Source organism: Sus scrofa, chromosome 2, assembly GCF_000003025.6.
Source record: "Sus scrofa isolate TJ Tabasco breed Duroc chromosome 2, Sscrofa11.1, whole genome shotgun sequence".
In the NCBI taxonomy this organism is placed as follows: Eukaryota; Metazoa; Chordata; class Mammalia; order Artiodactyla; family Suidae; genus Sus; species Sus scrofa.
The window spans coordinates 4,732,814-4,748,872 of NC_010444.4; the positions used below are offsets into that span (position 1 = coordinate 4,732,814).

A 16,059-nucleotide genomic window follows, 5' to 3' on the forward strand; every position below is an offset into this window, starting at 1 on the left:
ACCTTGAGATGATTGAAAATGATGCAACAAACCAAAACTTATGGGATGCAGCTAAAGCAGTGCATAGAGGAAGATTTATAGTTGTGAACACCTGTATTTAAAAAGAAGAAAGATCTCAAAAATAATCTAACCTTTCATCAGAAAACACCAGAAAAAAAGAAAAACAAAACTAAACCCAGAGCAAGCTGAAGGAAGGAGGTAACAATAAAAATTAATAAAATGGAGACTAGAGAAAATCAACAAAACTAAAAAGTTGGTTCTTTGAAAAGAGCAACAAAAATTGGCAAACCTTTTAAGCAAGACTGATTAAGAATGGAGGAATTCTTGTCGTGGCTTAATGGAGACAAATCTGCCTAGCATCCACGAGGACACAAGTTCAATCCCTGGCCTAGCTCAGTGGGTTAAAGGATCCGGCATTGCCGTGAGCTGCGGTGTAGGTCGCAGATGGGTCTCAGATCTGGCATTGCTGTGGCTATGGTGTAGGCCAGAAACTGTAGCTCTGATTCGACCTCAAGCCTGGGAACCCCCTTATGCCTCAGATGCAGCCCTAAAAAGACAAAAAAAAAGAAAGAAGACTCAGGAGTTGACGAAGAGGACATTAGTACTGACTTACCAAAATAAAAAGGATTATAACAATACAATGAACAGCTGTATACCAAGAAATTAGTTAACTTACATAAAGTGAACAAATTTCTGGAAAGTAACAGATTACTGAAATTGATTTAAGAAGAGATATGAAATCTGAATAAACCTATAGTAAGTAAAGAAGATTGGATCAATAATTTAAAAAACAAAACAAAAAACACTACCTACAGGGAGTTCCCGTCATGGCGCAGTGGTTAACGAATCCAACTAGGAACCATGAGGTTGCGGGTTCAGTCCCTGCCCTTGCTCAGTGGGTTAACGATCCGGTGTTGCCATGAGCTGTGGTGTAGGTTGCAGACGCGGCTTGGATCCCGCGTTGCTGTGGCTCTGGCGTAGGCCGGTGGCTACAGCTCCGATTCAACCCCTAGCCTGGGAACCTCCATATGCCGCGGGAGCGGCCCAAGAAATAGCAACAACAACAAGAACAAAAGACAAAAAAGACAAAAAAACGAAACAAACAAACAAAAAAAACCACTACCTAAAAAGAAAAGGCCAGTATTTCCTGCTACCAAAAACAAGGGCATCATAAGAAAAGAAGGTTACAGACCACTTTAACTAATAAATATGGATGCAAAAAAATCCTCAATAAAATACTAGCCAGCCAAATCCAGCAACAGATGAAAATAATTCTACAGCTTGACCGAGTGGGATTGATCCCAGGAATTAAGTTTGGTTTAACATCTGAGAATCAGTTAATGTAATATACCATAGTAATAGAATGAAGGACAAAACCATACTATCATCCCAATAGATGCAGGAAAAGCATTTGACAAACTTTAACACCCTTTCAGGATAAAAACACTCAGCAGAAGTTCTCTGGTGGCTCAGGCTAAGGATCTGGTGTTGTCATTGCTGTGGTGAGGATTTGATCCCTGGCCTGGAAACTCGTTCATGCCGCAGGCATGGGCACCCCCCCGCCCCCCCGCCAAAAAAAACCCTCTCAGCAAACTCGGAATAGAAGTGAGTTCTTGGAGTTCCCTTCGTGGCTCAGCAGAAATGAATTTGACTAGTATCCATGGGGATGCAGGTTCAATCTCTGGCTTCACTCAGTGGGTGAAGGATCTGGTGTTGCCGTGAGCTGTGGTGTGGGTCTCAGATGCGGTTCAGATCTGGCATTGCTGTGGCTGTGGTGTAGGCCATCACCCACAGCTTCAATTCAGCCCCTAGCTTGGGAACCTCCATATGCCATGGGTGTGACCCTAAAAAGAACAACAACAACAACAAAAAAGGAAGTGAATTCTTCAACCTGATAAAAGACATGTACAAAACCCCCACAGCTTAACGTCATATTTAAGGTGAATGATTTCCCTTAAGGTCAGGAACGAGACATAAATATACCCGTTCTCACCATTCTCCCCACTTCTATTCGGCATTATACTGGAAGGTCTCACTTCAGCAGTTAAAAACAAAGAAAACAAAATAGAAGACACCCAGATTGGAAAGGAAGAAGTAAAACAATTTCTGTTTGCAGATGACATGATTGTGTATATAGAAAGTCCTAAGGAATCCATTGAAAAACTATTAAGAATAAATGAGTTCAGTAAGGTTGCAGGATACAAGATAAGTACACAGAAATCAGTTGTATTTCTATACACTTTGAATAAACAATCCAAAAAGGAAAAATAGTAATAAATTTAGCAACAAAGTGTAAAACTTTGAAAACTACAAAGCATTATTGAAAGAAATTAAAGATGGAGTTCCCATTGTGGCTCAGTGGAAACGAATCCGACTAGGACCCATGAGGATGCAGGTTCGATCCCTGGCCTCACTCAGTGGGTTAAGGATCCAGTGTTGCCGTGAGCTGTGGTTTAGGCCACAGACTCAGCTTGGATCCCACGTTGCTGTGGCTGTTGTGTAGGCTGGCGGCTACAGCTCAGATTGGACCCCTAGCGTGGGAACTTCCATATCCTGGGAGTGTGGCCCTAAAAAGCAAAAAAAAAAAAAAAAAGAAAAAAAGAAAAAAAAATTATAGTTCTAAACAAATGGAAAGACATTCCATATTCATTGATTAGATGGCTTAATATTGTTAAAATGGCGGTATTCCCCAAATGATCACAGATGGAATGAAGTCCCTATCAAAAATTCTTATGAAAATTCAGGGGATTCAGAATAGCTAAAACAGCCTTGAAAAAGAACAAAGTTGGAAGATTCGTACGTCTCAGTTTCAGAGCTTACCACAAAGCTGCCGTAATCAAGGCAGTATTATACTGTGTGGATAGGCATGCGTTCATGGAGTAGAATCAAGAATCCTGAAAAACCCTCATGTATGCAGTCAGTTGATTTTTTTTCTTTTATAAAAAAAAATGCCATTAAAATTAAGTGAGGAAAGAATAGTCTTTTCAACAGCTGGTGCTGACAAAGCTGTATCCTGTGCAAAAGAATGAAGTTGGACCCGACCTCACACTCTGTGAAAAATTAAAGTGGATTAAAGATCTAAATTAAAAGCTTAAACTATAAAATCCCTAGAAGAAAACAGTCATAAATTTCCTTCCTTTTCTTTTCTTTTCTTTTCTTTCTTTTCTTCCCTTCCTTCCTTTTTTTCTTTCTCCTTTTTGGGCTGCCTCAAGGCATATGAGGTTCCCAGGCCAGGGATCAGATCTGAGCCTAAACTGCAGCTGCAGCAATGCCGGATTCTTAACCCACTGTGTCAGACTGGGGATTGAACCTGCTTCCCAGTGTTCTAAGATGCTGACAATTCTGTTGTGCCGCAGCAGGAACTCCCATAAGTTTGCATAATTTTGGATAAGGCAGTGGTTCCTTAGACAGGACACTAAAAGCACAAGCAACAAAAATGGAAGGTAAAGTGAAATTTATCAAAGTTGCAAACTTAAGGGATACTATCAAGACTATGGAAAGATAGCTCACAGGATGGGAGAAAATATTTTCAAATCACGTATCTGATAATTAGTATCCAGAATAAATAAAGAATGAAGAACTCTTATAAATCAATAATAAAAGACAAACTCCAGTTTTTAAGTGAGCAAGGGATCTGAATAGACAAAATGTTTTCTCCAAAGATATACAAATGGCCAATACTTGGAAAAAATGCTCAAAAGCACTAGTCATTGGGGAAATGCAAGTCAAAACCAGAAAATACCACTTCACAATCATAGGAATGTCTGAAATCAAAAGGACAGATTGTAGCAAGTGCTGGTGATGAGGAGAATTTAGAATCCTCATACACTGTTTTGGGGAACATAGAAGAGTATGGCCACTTTGGAAAACGGTCTGGCGGGTTCTCAAAAAACCACATGACCTAGCAGTTCCACTCCTAGGTATATGTACCTGAGAGAGCTGAAACATACGTACCCACAAAAACTGTCACTTGAATGGTCACAGAAACATTACTCATACTAGCCAAAAAATAGCAGCAGCCCAAACATCTTTCGCCCGAAGAGTGAGTAAACAGAATGTGGCCTGTCCATGCGGTAGAAGATTCATTGGCCGTAACAAGGAATGGCGCACCGATGGCACAGCGTGGATGAACCTGAACAGCATTCTGCTCATTGAAACAAGCCAGTCACAGAAGACCACATGTTGAACTTTTCAGACTAGTTCATAGAAAAAGTAGAGTAGTGGTTACCAGGGGCAGTGTGGGAGGGAGAAATGGGAAGTAACTGCGACTAGGAATGGGGTTTCTTTCGGGGGTAATGAAAATGTTCCAAAATTGATAGTGGTAATAGTTACACAATTCTGTGACTATGTTTAAAACCATTGAACTGTACACTAAATGGGTGAGTTGTATGACACGTGATTTAAATTTTAATAAAGCTGTCGTAGAAAATAGAACAACTTTGATAGTTTTACACATCAAATAATTTACACATGCAGATAATTTGATTGCAAAACATACCAACCCTCTGGCAGGGACTTATATGTGTGTGTGTTTGTTTTTTGGAAGAGTGGATGGAAAGGTTAGACGTCTCTCTTTGTCTCTCATTCTTCCACCACTTAATTTTCAGAGGCTTCAAGTTACACTGCTGATATCCTCTATGATACAGGTTCTGACTCCATGCAGACTGGCTGTGACGTAAACATCAAACCCAAATCAGTACTGATGAAACTTCATTTGTACGAATTTGGCCTTCTTTCCTCTCTTTACATTTTCTTCCACAGTTAAACCCAGGACTTCAATTATATATTTCAGTCACTCCCCTGTTTTTTATCCATTTGTTCAAGATCTGTTTCAAACAGGCAAGTTAGAAATAGGCCCATCAGCCTCTTTCCTTCTTTCCCTGCTTCGACCTAGCTCTGTAATCACGAGCAGGTCTCTTAACCTCTGAGCCTCAGCTACCAGCAGAGTGGGCATGACCATCGCTCACCTGCCCCAAAGCAGGAAGCTGAGGTTAACGCCTTGGGACTCCTTTGGTGCTTGAGATCTGCCCTTCTGGCGCTTACTGCAGAGGGTGTCTTGTGTTCTCGTTTCCTTCTCACCCTGTCTGGAGTGGCCCCTTAGGCTGTCTTGCTGCTGTGATGCGCATCTGCCCATCCAGTTTTCAGTTCTTCCTTGGAGGGGCAAGTAGGCGTCTGAGCCAGAGATTCTGTCAGCCTCTCTGTTCCTGGGAAACCTAAGAACAGGATCTGCTAACAGAACACACTCCGGCACCGGGTTAGTCTACCGCGTTCGGTTTTCTGTGTTTGCAGAGGGAACTCAATTTGTAATTGCCAAAACTGATCAAATTAAGTAATTGCATTTCTAACCTAAATGGTCGATGAAGGTAAAGAGTTTTAAGGTAAAGTTGGGTGGCGTTCGCTGAGTTACTTTTCCTTCTTGTTCTTTCCACAGGTAATGGTAATTCAGGATTCGAAGGACAGAGTCGATATGTACCATCTTCCGGGATGTCTGCAAAGGAGCTCTGTGAGAATGATGACCTCGCAACCAGTTTGGTTCTTGATCCCTACTTAGGTTTCCAAACACACAAAATGAATACTAGGTAATTTTAATCTGTCCCCACGTGGGACAGATGATGTTGTTGAATTTGAGAAAAGAGATGGCTAATTTTACTTTCAGTCAAATTTAAAATGACATTAAAGGAAAGTTTTTTGCTACAGAAGGATTTTCCATGTGTGAGCCAAGAAAAGCAACAAAAGCTTCCAAGGGTTGTCAGTTTTAATTCTGTGTTCTTATTTTTATCTCGGGGTGTTTCTATTAAAATATAAAGCTGGAGGAGCATCTTCATATTCTATTTAAATGTTGATGAGAAATATCTTAGATGAAAGAAGAATCTTAGATGCATCCTGTAAAACCTTGAAAATGTGTATTTTTTTCTTAAATTAGGTTGCATCAGTATTTTTCATGATGTTATCACAAACTTTTCTTTTTTAAAATAACTGCCGATGTATGTAGGAAGTTTTGCTAGTATGTGTAATCTTTGAGATTCAGCTAATCATTATAAGAGTGATTTTGTTTGTTTTTTTGGTTTTTGTTGCTTGCAGCATATGGAAGTTCTCAGCTAGGGATCGAATTGGAGCTTCTGCTGCCAGCCTACACCACAACCACAGCAACACCGGGTCCTTAACCCACTGAATGAGGCCAGGGATCAAACCCACATTTTCATGGATACTAGTCGTATTTGTTTCTGCTGAGCTACAAAGGGAACTCCAAGAGTGAATATTTTTAAAGATGTTCTTATATTCAGTATGAAGATAAGAAAATAGATGTGTAACTGCTTTATTGAGTATCATTTGCCATCTTATGTAAAATACTACATAGCTCTTGAGATCCATTATCCTTTAAATGTTTTTATTCTAATTCTCTCTCTCTCTTTTTTTTTTTTTTTTTTTTTTTTTTTTGTCTTTTTAGGGCTACACCTGCAGCATGTGGAGGTTCCCAGGTCGAATCAGAGATATAGCCACCAGCCTGCACCACAGCCACAGTAACACCAGAGCTGAACTGTGTCTGCAACCTACACCACAGCTCACCGCAATGCCGGATCCCCAACCCACTGATGGAGGCCGGGGTTCCGACCTGAGTCCTCATGGATGCTAGTCAGCTTTGTTTCCACTGAGTCGTGACGGGAACTCCCCTATGCTCATTCTCTTAAACATCATCTCTCCCCCTAAAAAGCCCTTAGATAAATTTGTAATTAACCACCAAACACCAAAGTCAGAACTTTACAACTTTTTGTTATCTTTTAACTTCAGTGACCAAGGGTTTTCGAGTCTGGTGGAAAAGCATTACAGCAGAGATTTAGGGTGTGGTGCAAGTTCTGGGCCACTGTTCACTCTTACCTCCATCACATTAGCTCGAGCATCTTGTAGCTCCGGTGTTGGTGACTCCCCTAGAGGTGACTAGGTAGATAGTCACCAGTGATTCATGGGGGGCAGGTCTAAATCCCAAAAGAAGTGATGCAGGTTCACTTGTGCCTGTGGTATTTTCATGTAATTTCCTGTCATCATATATCTTTACTGACTAAAATGAAGTGGAAGTTGGAATGGACTGGAGAGGTTATTAAAATAGTTCCCTGCTGCCGGGGGGGGGGCACATTTTAAAATTTTCTGCATAGACAAATGGATGGCTGTTCTCTGGAAAATCAGCATCCAACTAAAATCCAGTTGGCATCATTTTAAGCCCACATTCTTTTTTCCCAGTGAACATAAGCAACCAGTGCTCATTCTCGTACTGTTAGGGTCTTAATAGCATTTAACTCGCTTGTTAGCCTTTTTTCCCCCAGAATAACTATTTCACGTAACAGTCTAGCGGCGTTCAGAATATTACTACACAAGCCGTGATTATGGCCTGGAGTCTTCAAGGAACAGACTGTCTTCATTATGCCTCATATACTGAGATATGGATGCATATAAACCATTTTAAAAAGTTTTCTAGGAGTTCCCACTATGGCGCAGTGGGATCGGTAGCATTGCTGGAGCTCTGGGATGCAGGTTCGATCCCTGGCTCGGCACAGTGGGTTAAGGATCCAGCGTTGCCATAGCTGCTGCGGCTTGGATCTGGTCCCTGGCCCAGGAACTTCCCTATGCTGTGGAGCGGCCAAAAAAAAGGAAAAACATTTTTTTTCCATCAAAATTACAATCAAAGTTGTAGTGACTTAGAAAGGAACTCCATGCTTTGACTATTCCAGAGGATGAAGTATTACCTATTACTGGGTTCTGCAAGAGTAAATAACTCGTGTTGTCTGTAGACGTCCTTCTTAACAACTGTTTCTTGTAATTGGTTTACGTCTGAGTCACTTGGGAAATCTTGTGAAGGTGCAGGTTCTGCTTCAATCTCGGGGGCTCGAGAGTCTCCATTTCCGATGCGCTCCCAGTTACGCTTTCAAAGCGAGGTCCTAAACCATCTGGCCTACTGAGCTTTTTTGTGATATGATAAAGGGGTAGAAAGTTCCTCATCAGCTGTTTTCTAGGGCTCACTTTAAAACATGCAGTCCTAAGATGTCAAGGTTGGGACGACCACATGGCAGTCACTACACTTAAGATCTTACTGTATCCAAGGACCCCCGTTCCGTATTTCCCAGTGCAACATTTAACCTACCCAGACAGTTCCTAAACAGCTGTCGATGGTGTGGGTGATGCTCCTGTCCCCGGGTGAGACTGCCTTGGCTGTGTTGGCATTGTAAGCGTTGGCCCTTTAGACCAGGGTGGTGAAGCAGTTGATGTCACCGTGTCAACAAGTGTGCTCACTCTCTGCCTTTCCCCAGAGCACTCATTTCAAAGGTATTTTAACAGACTTGCAAGCTGATATTTAGGGAATAGACAGGATTTTACTAATGAAGCTTGTTAATCTTAAAGCCGTATGCGTTTCATTTAATCTTAGTGAACTTATTTGAAAATGAAACTATCATTTATAGTTCTTTATCTTTTGAGCAAGAATGTCACATAAACCATTTCAAAAACGTTTTATAGAAAATAAGTAATATCCATCGTGCTTAATTGCAATAATCATAAATATTCCTTATATTATTCGATTTTTGTGGGCTTCTCTTTGGGATGCAAAAGAAGTGACTGGAGGAGTTCCATTCGTGGCGCAGCGGTGAACGAACCCGACTAGGAACCATGAGGTTGCAGGTTCGATCCCTGGCCTTGCTCAGTGGGTTAAGGATCTGGCGTTGCCGTGAGCTGTGGTGTAGGTCGCAGACACAGGTTGGACCCCTAGCCTGGGAACCTCCATATGCCTCGGGAGGGGCCCTAGAAAAGGCAAAAAGACAAAGAAAAAGAAAAAGAAAAAAGAAAGAAAGAAAGAAGGGACTGGAAGGGGGTTCTGGGGTGAGTCAGGGGTTTGGGGATCTGGTGTTGTGTCTGCTGTGGTGTGGGTCTGATCCCTGGCCCCAGGACTTCCAAGTGCCACAGCTGTGGCAAAAAAAAAAAAAGGGGGGGGGACCAGAAGATGTAATTAGAGCTTGGATTTTGTTTCTCCAAGCTGTCTGTATGTTACTTATATAAGTGGTCTCTTTTTTTCGTAGGTTGATACGTTTGTAATTTGATGTCATTTTTTAGTTTCTCTCTTTTTATGTCCTTCTCTTCACTTCGACTTCTTTCAGTTGTACCTTCAGGAACACTGTTTAGAAACAGATGCTTAATTATTTGAGGATTTCTCAAACTGGCTATTTTATGAATTGCTTTTGTTTTAATCTTAACATATCCCTGTATTTACTAACATGGCAGTCAGGGGTGTGGCGGGAATGCCTAGAAATAGCATGAACAAAATAGTGATTTCACTCTGTTGGGAAATATTTCAATTTAATTGACTTTTGTCAAGTATGAAACTTAAATTCTTCCTTTTTACCAGAGAAGAGTTGTTGGCAATAGCATTAATATTTTAAAAAGCTAGTGGGGGTGAATGTGGTGAAGCAGGAGTGGGTGCTTTCAGTGACGCCCCTTGTTCAGGCTGCATGACTGGCGATTTTAGGGTACCCTGAGTAGTGGGGAGAGCATCACTCAAAGAAAATGTGAAGAGTCGGAGTTCTTGTCATGGCTCGGCGGTAACGAGCCCAACTAGTATCCCTAAGGACTCAGGTTCGATCCCTGGCCTTAGTGGGTTAAGGATCCGGCTTTGCCCTGAGCTATGGTGTAGGTCGCAGATGGGGCTTGGATCTGTCGTGACTGTGGCTGTGGTGTAGGCCAGCAGCCATAGCTCTGATTAGAGCCCTACCTCGGGAACCCATATGTCACAGGTACAGCCCTAAAAAGCAAAAAGAAAAAGAAAAAGAAATGGGAAGAGTCATGTCGGCACAGATTTCAGCCTGGCGCAGTCCTTACTCACCCTTTCGTCCTTCCACTGCTGGAACTGTCTAATTTTTATTTTCCTCATTCATATATTTGGTTATTCATATCTGTTGAATATGAATTTATAAAATCACTTTAAACATCATTTTAAAATTAAGTGCTTGAGGGAGTTCTCATCATGGCTCAGCGGTAATGAACCCGACTGGTATCCATGAGGACACAGGTTTGATCCCTGGTCTCACTCAGTGGTTAAGGATCCGGCTTTGCACTGAGCTGTGGTGTAGGTCACAGACGTGGCTCGGATCCTGCATCGCTGTGGCTGTGGCTGTGGCGTAGGCTGGCGGCTGCAGCTCCCATTTGACCCCTAGCCTGGGAACCTCCATATGCCACAAGTGTGGCCCTAAAAGAGAAAAAAAAAAAATGAAGCGCTTGACCAAAAAGCAGGAAGAAATTTTTCAGCTGATCAAAGGTAGGACTTGACATTATGCGGGAAGGAAGGACTTTTACTCTCCCGGCCTCCGTCACCATGTCGAACAGACCCACGGCTTCCTGCGGTTCTTGGGTGTCACAGCGATGTCGGGATTTATGCTGCAGCTAACACTGTCAATCTGTTTAGAAATTACAAGTGCAAATTATACAAATAGTCTTTTATTGTTGTTTGTTTTTGCATTTATATAGCGCTTTTCCTTCGAGGAGCTCAAGGCATTTTTCAAAATCTGACAGTTTTCCTCACAACAACCCCGTGAGGTAGGTAGAGAGCATTGCAAACAATAAGACAACCCACTAATCAGTTTCCCGTTTATAATGGTCCTTTATGTTAAGTAATTGGAAGTGTCAGCATAAACACAGTTTTTAGAACATTTTGCAGACTTTTAAAACAGTTTGGTCTTGGTAATAGCTATATTTAAAAAAAAAAAAAAAAAAAACCTGCTTTACTCCATAACAGGGTAATGTTAAGAGAATCATTCGCTCACAGATCAGGAGTCACTGCCTGGGATTAGCTGAGCCCCCGTGGCAGGGCTCAGCCAGGTATGCTTCTGGTGGTTTCCTGCAGGCCAGGGAGGATTGGAGAGCCCGGGTTCCAGCACGACCCCTCCTCGCAGCATCTGCCACCTGTCAGTTTGCACCGAAACTCTCTTCAGAGGGGGAAATGTGTCACGATGTTGCCTCGTGGTTTTATATCTCAAATGTTTGAGCATTTTTCTCTCTCTTCCTCTCTCCTTCCCTTGCTCCCTTTTTTCTATCCCCCACCCTCCCGTCAGCTCTTGGTTGTTCATGCTAACGGAAGGGCACGGTAGTACAGCTCAGACAAAGCCACAGCTTTTCTTCATTGCCACACTGGTCTCTTGGGTTTGGAAACAGAAACACCAAATAGCAAGAAAACCTGGGAAGTCAGTCTCTGGAAAGAGTGGGGAACAGGTGTGTGGGAGTGTGAATTCATATGTTTTTTTCCTGCCCCTTTTAATAATGAACGATTGTAAATGACATATTTTAAAATTTCCTACATTGGCCATTGATCAGAGAGGTGTGGGAAGAGAAAAGTAATGTTTGGTTTATTTAAATTTGCACATTTTATACTAAGAGGGAGGAGGAGGGCATACTGATTTTGGAATGCCACATACCCATTTCTCTTGCCTCCCTGCCATCCTACCCCACAGATACGCAGTTTCAAAGTATATGTGTGTCCACCCTTCTCACAGTGTCGTCAGTGTACCAGGGAGACACAAGTCAAATCCTATTTTGATAACGAAGCCGCGCAAGAGGGCCTTCATGGTTCAGAGCAGAGGGCAGGGCCAAGTAAGGCCTGGCTGGCAGTCCCAACCCTTCCATTAATGAGCCCTCATTGGACCTTTTTTTCCCCTCATTAATGGAACAAGCCAGTTGTTTCAGATAATCTGAATTATCCAGCGCTAATAGTTTTGAGGAGTTCTGTCGTGGCTCAGCAGGAACAAACCCAGCTAGTATCTACAAGGATATGGTTTTGATCCCGGGCCCTGCTCAGCAAGTTAAGGATCCAGTGTTGCCACGAGCTGTGGCGTAGGCCAGCAGCTATAGTTCTGATTCGACCCCTAGCCTGGGAACTTCCATATGCTGCACCTGCGGCCCTTAAAAAAAAAGATAATGGCTTTAAGAGCCACAGTGTAAGGATAGCTTTGTGAACTTTGTGTGGGAGATTTAGAGCCCTTATGGTTAAGGAGAAGACAGTGTATTTTTTCTATTCACTAGTAGAAAACTAATTTTTTTTTTTTTGTCTTTTGTCATTTTTAGGGCCACACCTGCGGTATATTTGGAGGTTCCCTGGCTAAGGGGTCTAATCAGAGCTGCAGCTGCTGGCCAGCACCAGCTCTGAGCCGCGCCTGCGCCCTACACCACAGTTCACGCCAATGCTGGATCCTTAACCCACCGAGTGAGGCCAGGGAGAGAACCTCCAGCCTCATGGTTCCTAGTCAGATTTGTTTCTGCTGCACCAGGACGGGAACGCCAGAAAGTTAATTTTTTCTCAGGTCTTCAGTGCCTTTTGCCCTGGCCCTAATAGTTGTATGTTATTGAGTAATGTTTCTTTCCTTGCAGTTTTGTTGTGATGGGATTTGACTGGCACTGTCAGCCGGGTGACGCGGATGTTCTTCCACAGGGTTCTTGAAACACCTGCACACCCGCTCTTGTATCTTCCTCCTTCGCCTCACTGTCATCTCACGCCTGTGGCAGCCAACTGCGACAGTAACTTTTGACAGTAAATTACACTCGAAGCGAAAGGGAGGTTCTCACTGGGTAGCAAGGGACAGTTGGGGAGGTTTTGTTTGTATCTGAGGCAGTAGCAGCCAGGAATGCAGAAATAGAAGTCACAGGGTATGTAGAAGGCAGAGTATTAGTACATCGAGAGTCGATTGTTTTGGCGTTCCCTCACGGTTCAGCAAGTTAAGGATCCAGCATTGTCACTGCTGTGGCTCTGGTTACAGCTGTGGTGTGGGTTTGATCCCTGACCTGGGACCTTCCACATGCTACAGGGGTCACCCCCCAAAAAAAAAAGTTGGATTATTTTGTTTTGGTTTTAGCATATAAATTTTTTGGCGTCATGAAGGAAGGGTAACCAGAAGGATAGGTGAGAGGCCTTTTTAGAGAGGAAAGAAGTTTCAGGAAGCACACATAAGACCTGTCAGGAAGAGCCAGCGTCCCTTACAGGCCTGTCGCGTCTTTTCTGTCAGTCTTGAGCTCTTCAGGTGAATTAGTCCCGACTCTTGCTTTTAACGTGTCAGGCCATGCAGTTAGTCTAAGAATGTCGTCGTGGGCCAGAGCCTCATTGACCATTTAAGATCGCTTGGCTCCTTCTGTCGTAGCCCTGCCACTTCATGTCATGGGTTCTTCATCCTCTTTGCTCAGAGGGAGCTGCTGCTTTTCTCCTCTCTGCACAGCGTGGGTTGTCTGTCTCCTGTCGTCCGTGCTGCCCGCAGTGCTGCTCTTTGTGCCTTAGCTAACAGCTGCTTGGTTGTCTCATCTGTCCTTCGTATGCAGATAACCACCCCGTCCAGGGTTGCAACCAGAGGGGCTTAGATTTGGTTTCTTAAAGAACAAAGAACCTTGACAAAATCACTTGTGATGGCTGCAGGTGCGTCATTTAATGTAACTCTGGAAGTTTGGAGACATTCACAGTTCTGCACATGTGTGCAGTACTTAATAGTAGTTCTCTGACACCGTAACCTGACAGCCTAAAGACATTCCGAATTGTTCATGAGACTGCCACTCATCTCTGAGGGCTGGTCTGCTGATTGAAACGGAGAACGAAATAGGGCATCGTCCGTTTCTTCATAGGGTGTCTCTAGGATGGGCTTGAACCCCTTCACATGGTGCTCCTCAGTTGTCGTGAGAGCTTGCCGAATCTAGGCTGCAGCTCGAAAGTGCCTGGAGGTGTCAGCACGCGACGCAGCTGAAGGCCTCTAAGACCCTTTCAGTGACTGGTGTTACATCTGCTCTGTTCCTCGAGCCTGCTCTCTTCCTCCTTCTAGTACTTTCCTTTACTCTTGGTAGCCAGCTGACTCTCTTAGCCCCTTAGAATTTCTCTCCCTTTGCCTTCCTTCTTTTGATTCTTCCTGCCTATAATAATACTGTTTTTTCTTGAGAAGTCTGAATTCACCATTGTCCTCATTACCCATATCAGTGTCAACGCCGAACTGCCCCCTTCCCAAACAGATCTTACCTTTTCATTATAGTTTCCGTACCTTAAAACGCTGTAGTGATGTTGTTTGTACCACATGAACATGCATTTACATATTGATGCCTTGCGTATCTGTTCAATGCAATTATGTGTCTTTCAGTCCCAACAAAATTTTCATTTCAAGACCGGTAGCTTTGTCCTTTATCATACATTTTTCACCATAGCACCTGGGTAAACAGCAACTAATAAATAATCCTTAGAGAAATATTGTGGCTTAAAATCTTGAAATGTTACGAATGCATTTGTGATAGCTTACCTAGGAAAAAATACTGCTTGAGTGCTTCCTTTGCTGGGGTTTAGTCTAGATCTTACCTCAGTTTTAGCATTTTCAGGTGTCTGAGATGTGCACCTTTTTTTTTTGCTTTTTTTTTTTGCTTTTTTAGGGCTGCACCCATGGCATATGGAGGTTCCCAGGCTTGAGGTCTAATTGGAGCTACAGCTGCTGGCCTACGCCACAGCCACAGCAATGTGGGGTCTGAGCCACATCTGCGACCTACACCACAATTCACAGCAATGCCAGATCCTTAACCCACTGAGTGAGGCCAGAGATCGAACCCACAACCTCATGGTTCCTAGTCGGATTCGTTTCTGCTGTGCCACAACGGGAACTCCAGAGATGTGCACTTTGAAATGTTAGAGTAAGATGCATAGTTCAAAGTTTTTTTCTCAGGAGACACTAATTTTTTTTCTTAATGTATTTTATTTCAATAGCAGTCTGTAATCCTTTTTTGTTGATGTTGGGGTTTTTTTTTAAACTTTTATTTTGGAAAATAAAGCAAATGAAATTGACATGTGAAGAGATTTTAAAGTTTAGATCCACGTACCTCTAATCACAGTACGCATTCTCCTGAGAACATACCTTTAAAATGAGGGGCTTACAAACTTAGGTTTCACCTGGACCGTGATTGTGTCATGTGTTAGCACGTGTCCCGCAATGTAGTGTTCTGAAGTCATCTGGCCGATCTCACAGGAGAAGCCTTCCGGGGTTCTCCCCCAGCAGTTTTCCCTTCTGTCACCAGCACGACAGGGTCGCTGCTCGAGTTGTACTCTTGCACCCTTGTTCTCCGAATGCAGTTATCCAAGATTAATTTGACATGGAATTGGAACATCATAGTGTGCTTTAAGACCTGTTGGGATGTTTAGTTTGGCTTTTTTCTAACTGTGTGCATAGAGAATGTTTATGGCATGATTTTGTTTGCTTCATCTTTTTTCTGCAGCTCATTGCCTGCACTCTTTTGGCTTGATTTTGCATGTTTTAAAAGAACTCTTTTGTCTTTCTAACTCAATTAGATAAGCTCTAATCGAGCTCTGTCATTTATTTGTACCTCTCAAAGTAGATGACTAGTTAGAAGCCTGAATCAGCTTTCATTTGAATCACCTGGTCACCTCTCAGTTAACTAGGTAGCAGTGGCTTAAAGGACAGTCTGAGGAAGAGGAGCTCTCTCCCCTGATGATGAGTACTCCTTTAGCGATGGTTACCAGGATTGCCGTCCTCTTTTGTTCGGTGGCTGACTGCTGTTTTCGGGTTGCTTTTTTCTCAAGATCTCTTAGCAGTGGCCCAAGGGTTGTGGAAGATAACTAAAGTTATTGTCTTGCTTTCTTTGAGATTCCGGCCTATTAAAGGAAGGCAAGAAGAACTAAAGGAAGTAATTGAACGTTTTAAGAAAGACGAGCACTTGGAGAAAGCCTTCAAATGTTTGACTTCAGGCGAATGGGCACGGCACTATTTTCTCAACAAGAACAAAATGCAGGAGAAATTATTCAAGGAACATGTAGGTTTATTAATAAAATTAGTACTGTTTATCTGTTTGAACAAGAGTAAAGGAATCTCAAGCCTAAGTTTTAGTGAACACTGAAATTTTGAGTCGGACTTTCGGGACACTAGTCAGTATGAAGATCTAATACTACTGGTCATTTATATGACCGTCCACAGAGAAACCCTGGTCGCCAGAAGTGAGATTTATTGTGAACTTGTAGAGTAACATAGACATCAGGTTTACAAGTATTTGAAGTTTTAAAATAAC

At 42.7% G+C, this 16,059-nt stretch overlaps 1 protein-coding gene across 12 annotated transcripts in view; it reads left to right on the forward strand.

The window, feature by feature from the left end:
* KMT5B (lysine methyltransferase 5B) overlaps positions 1-16,059 on the forward strand; it is a 57,728-nt gene that overhangs the window by 22,304 nt on the left and 19,365 nt on the right. For 10 of the 12 annotated variants that reach the window (XR_002341422.1, XR_002341419.1, XR_002341420.1 and 7 more), the window contains 3 exons: positions 5,432-5,579; positions 10,504-10,572; positions 15,642-15,807. Coding sequence is in view for 8 of the 12 variants with exons in the window: in XM_021082732.1 (XP_020938391.1) it covers positions 5,432-5,579; positions 10,504-10,572; positions 15,642-15,807 (383 nt within the window). In the remaining 4 variants the exon portion in view is untranslated. Of the gene's footprint in view, positions 1-5,431; positions 5,580-10,503; positions 10,573-11,087; positions 11,245-15,641; positions 15,808-16,059 lie in introns of those variants that run through there. The other 2 variants (XM_021082730.1, XM_021082726.1) reach the window with 2 other exon arrangements.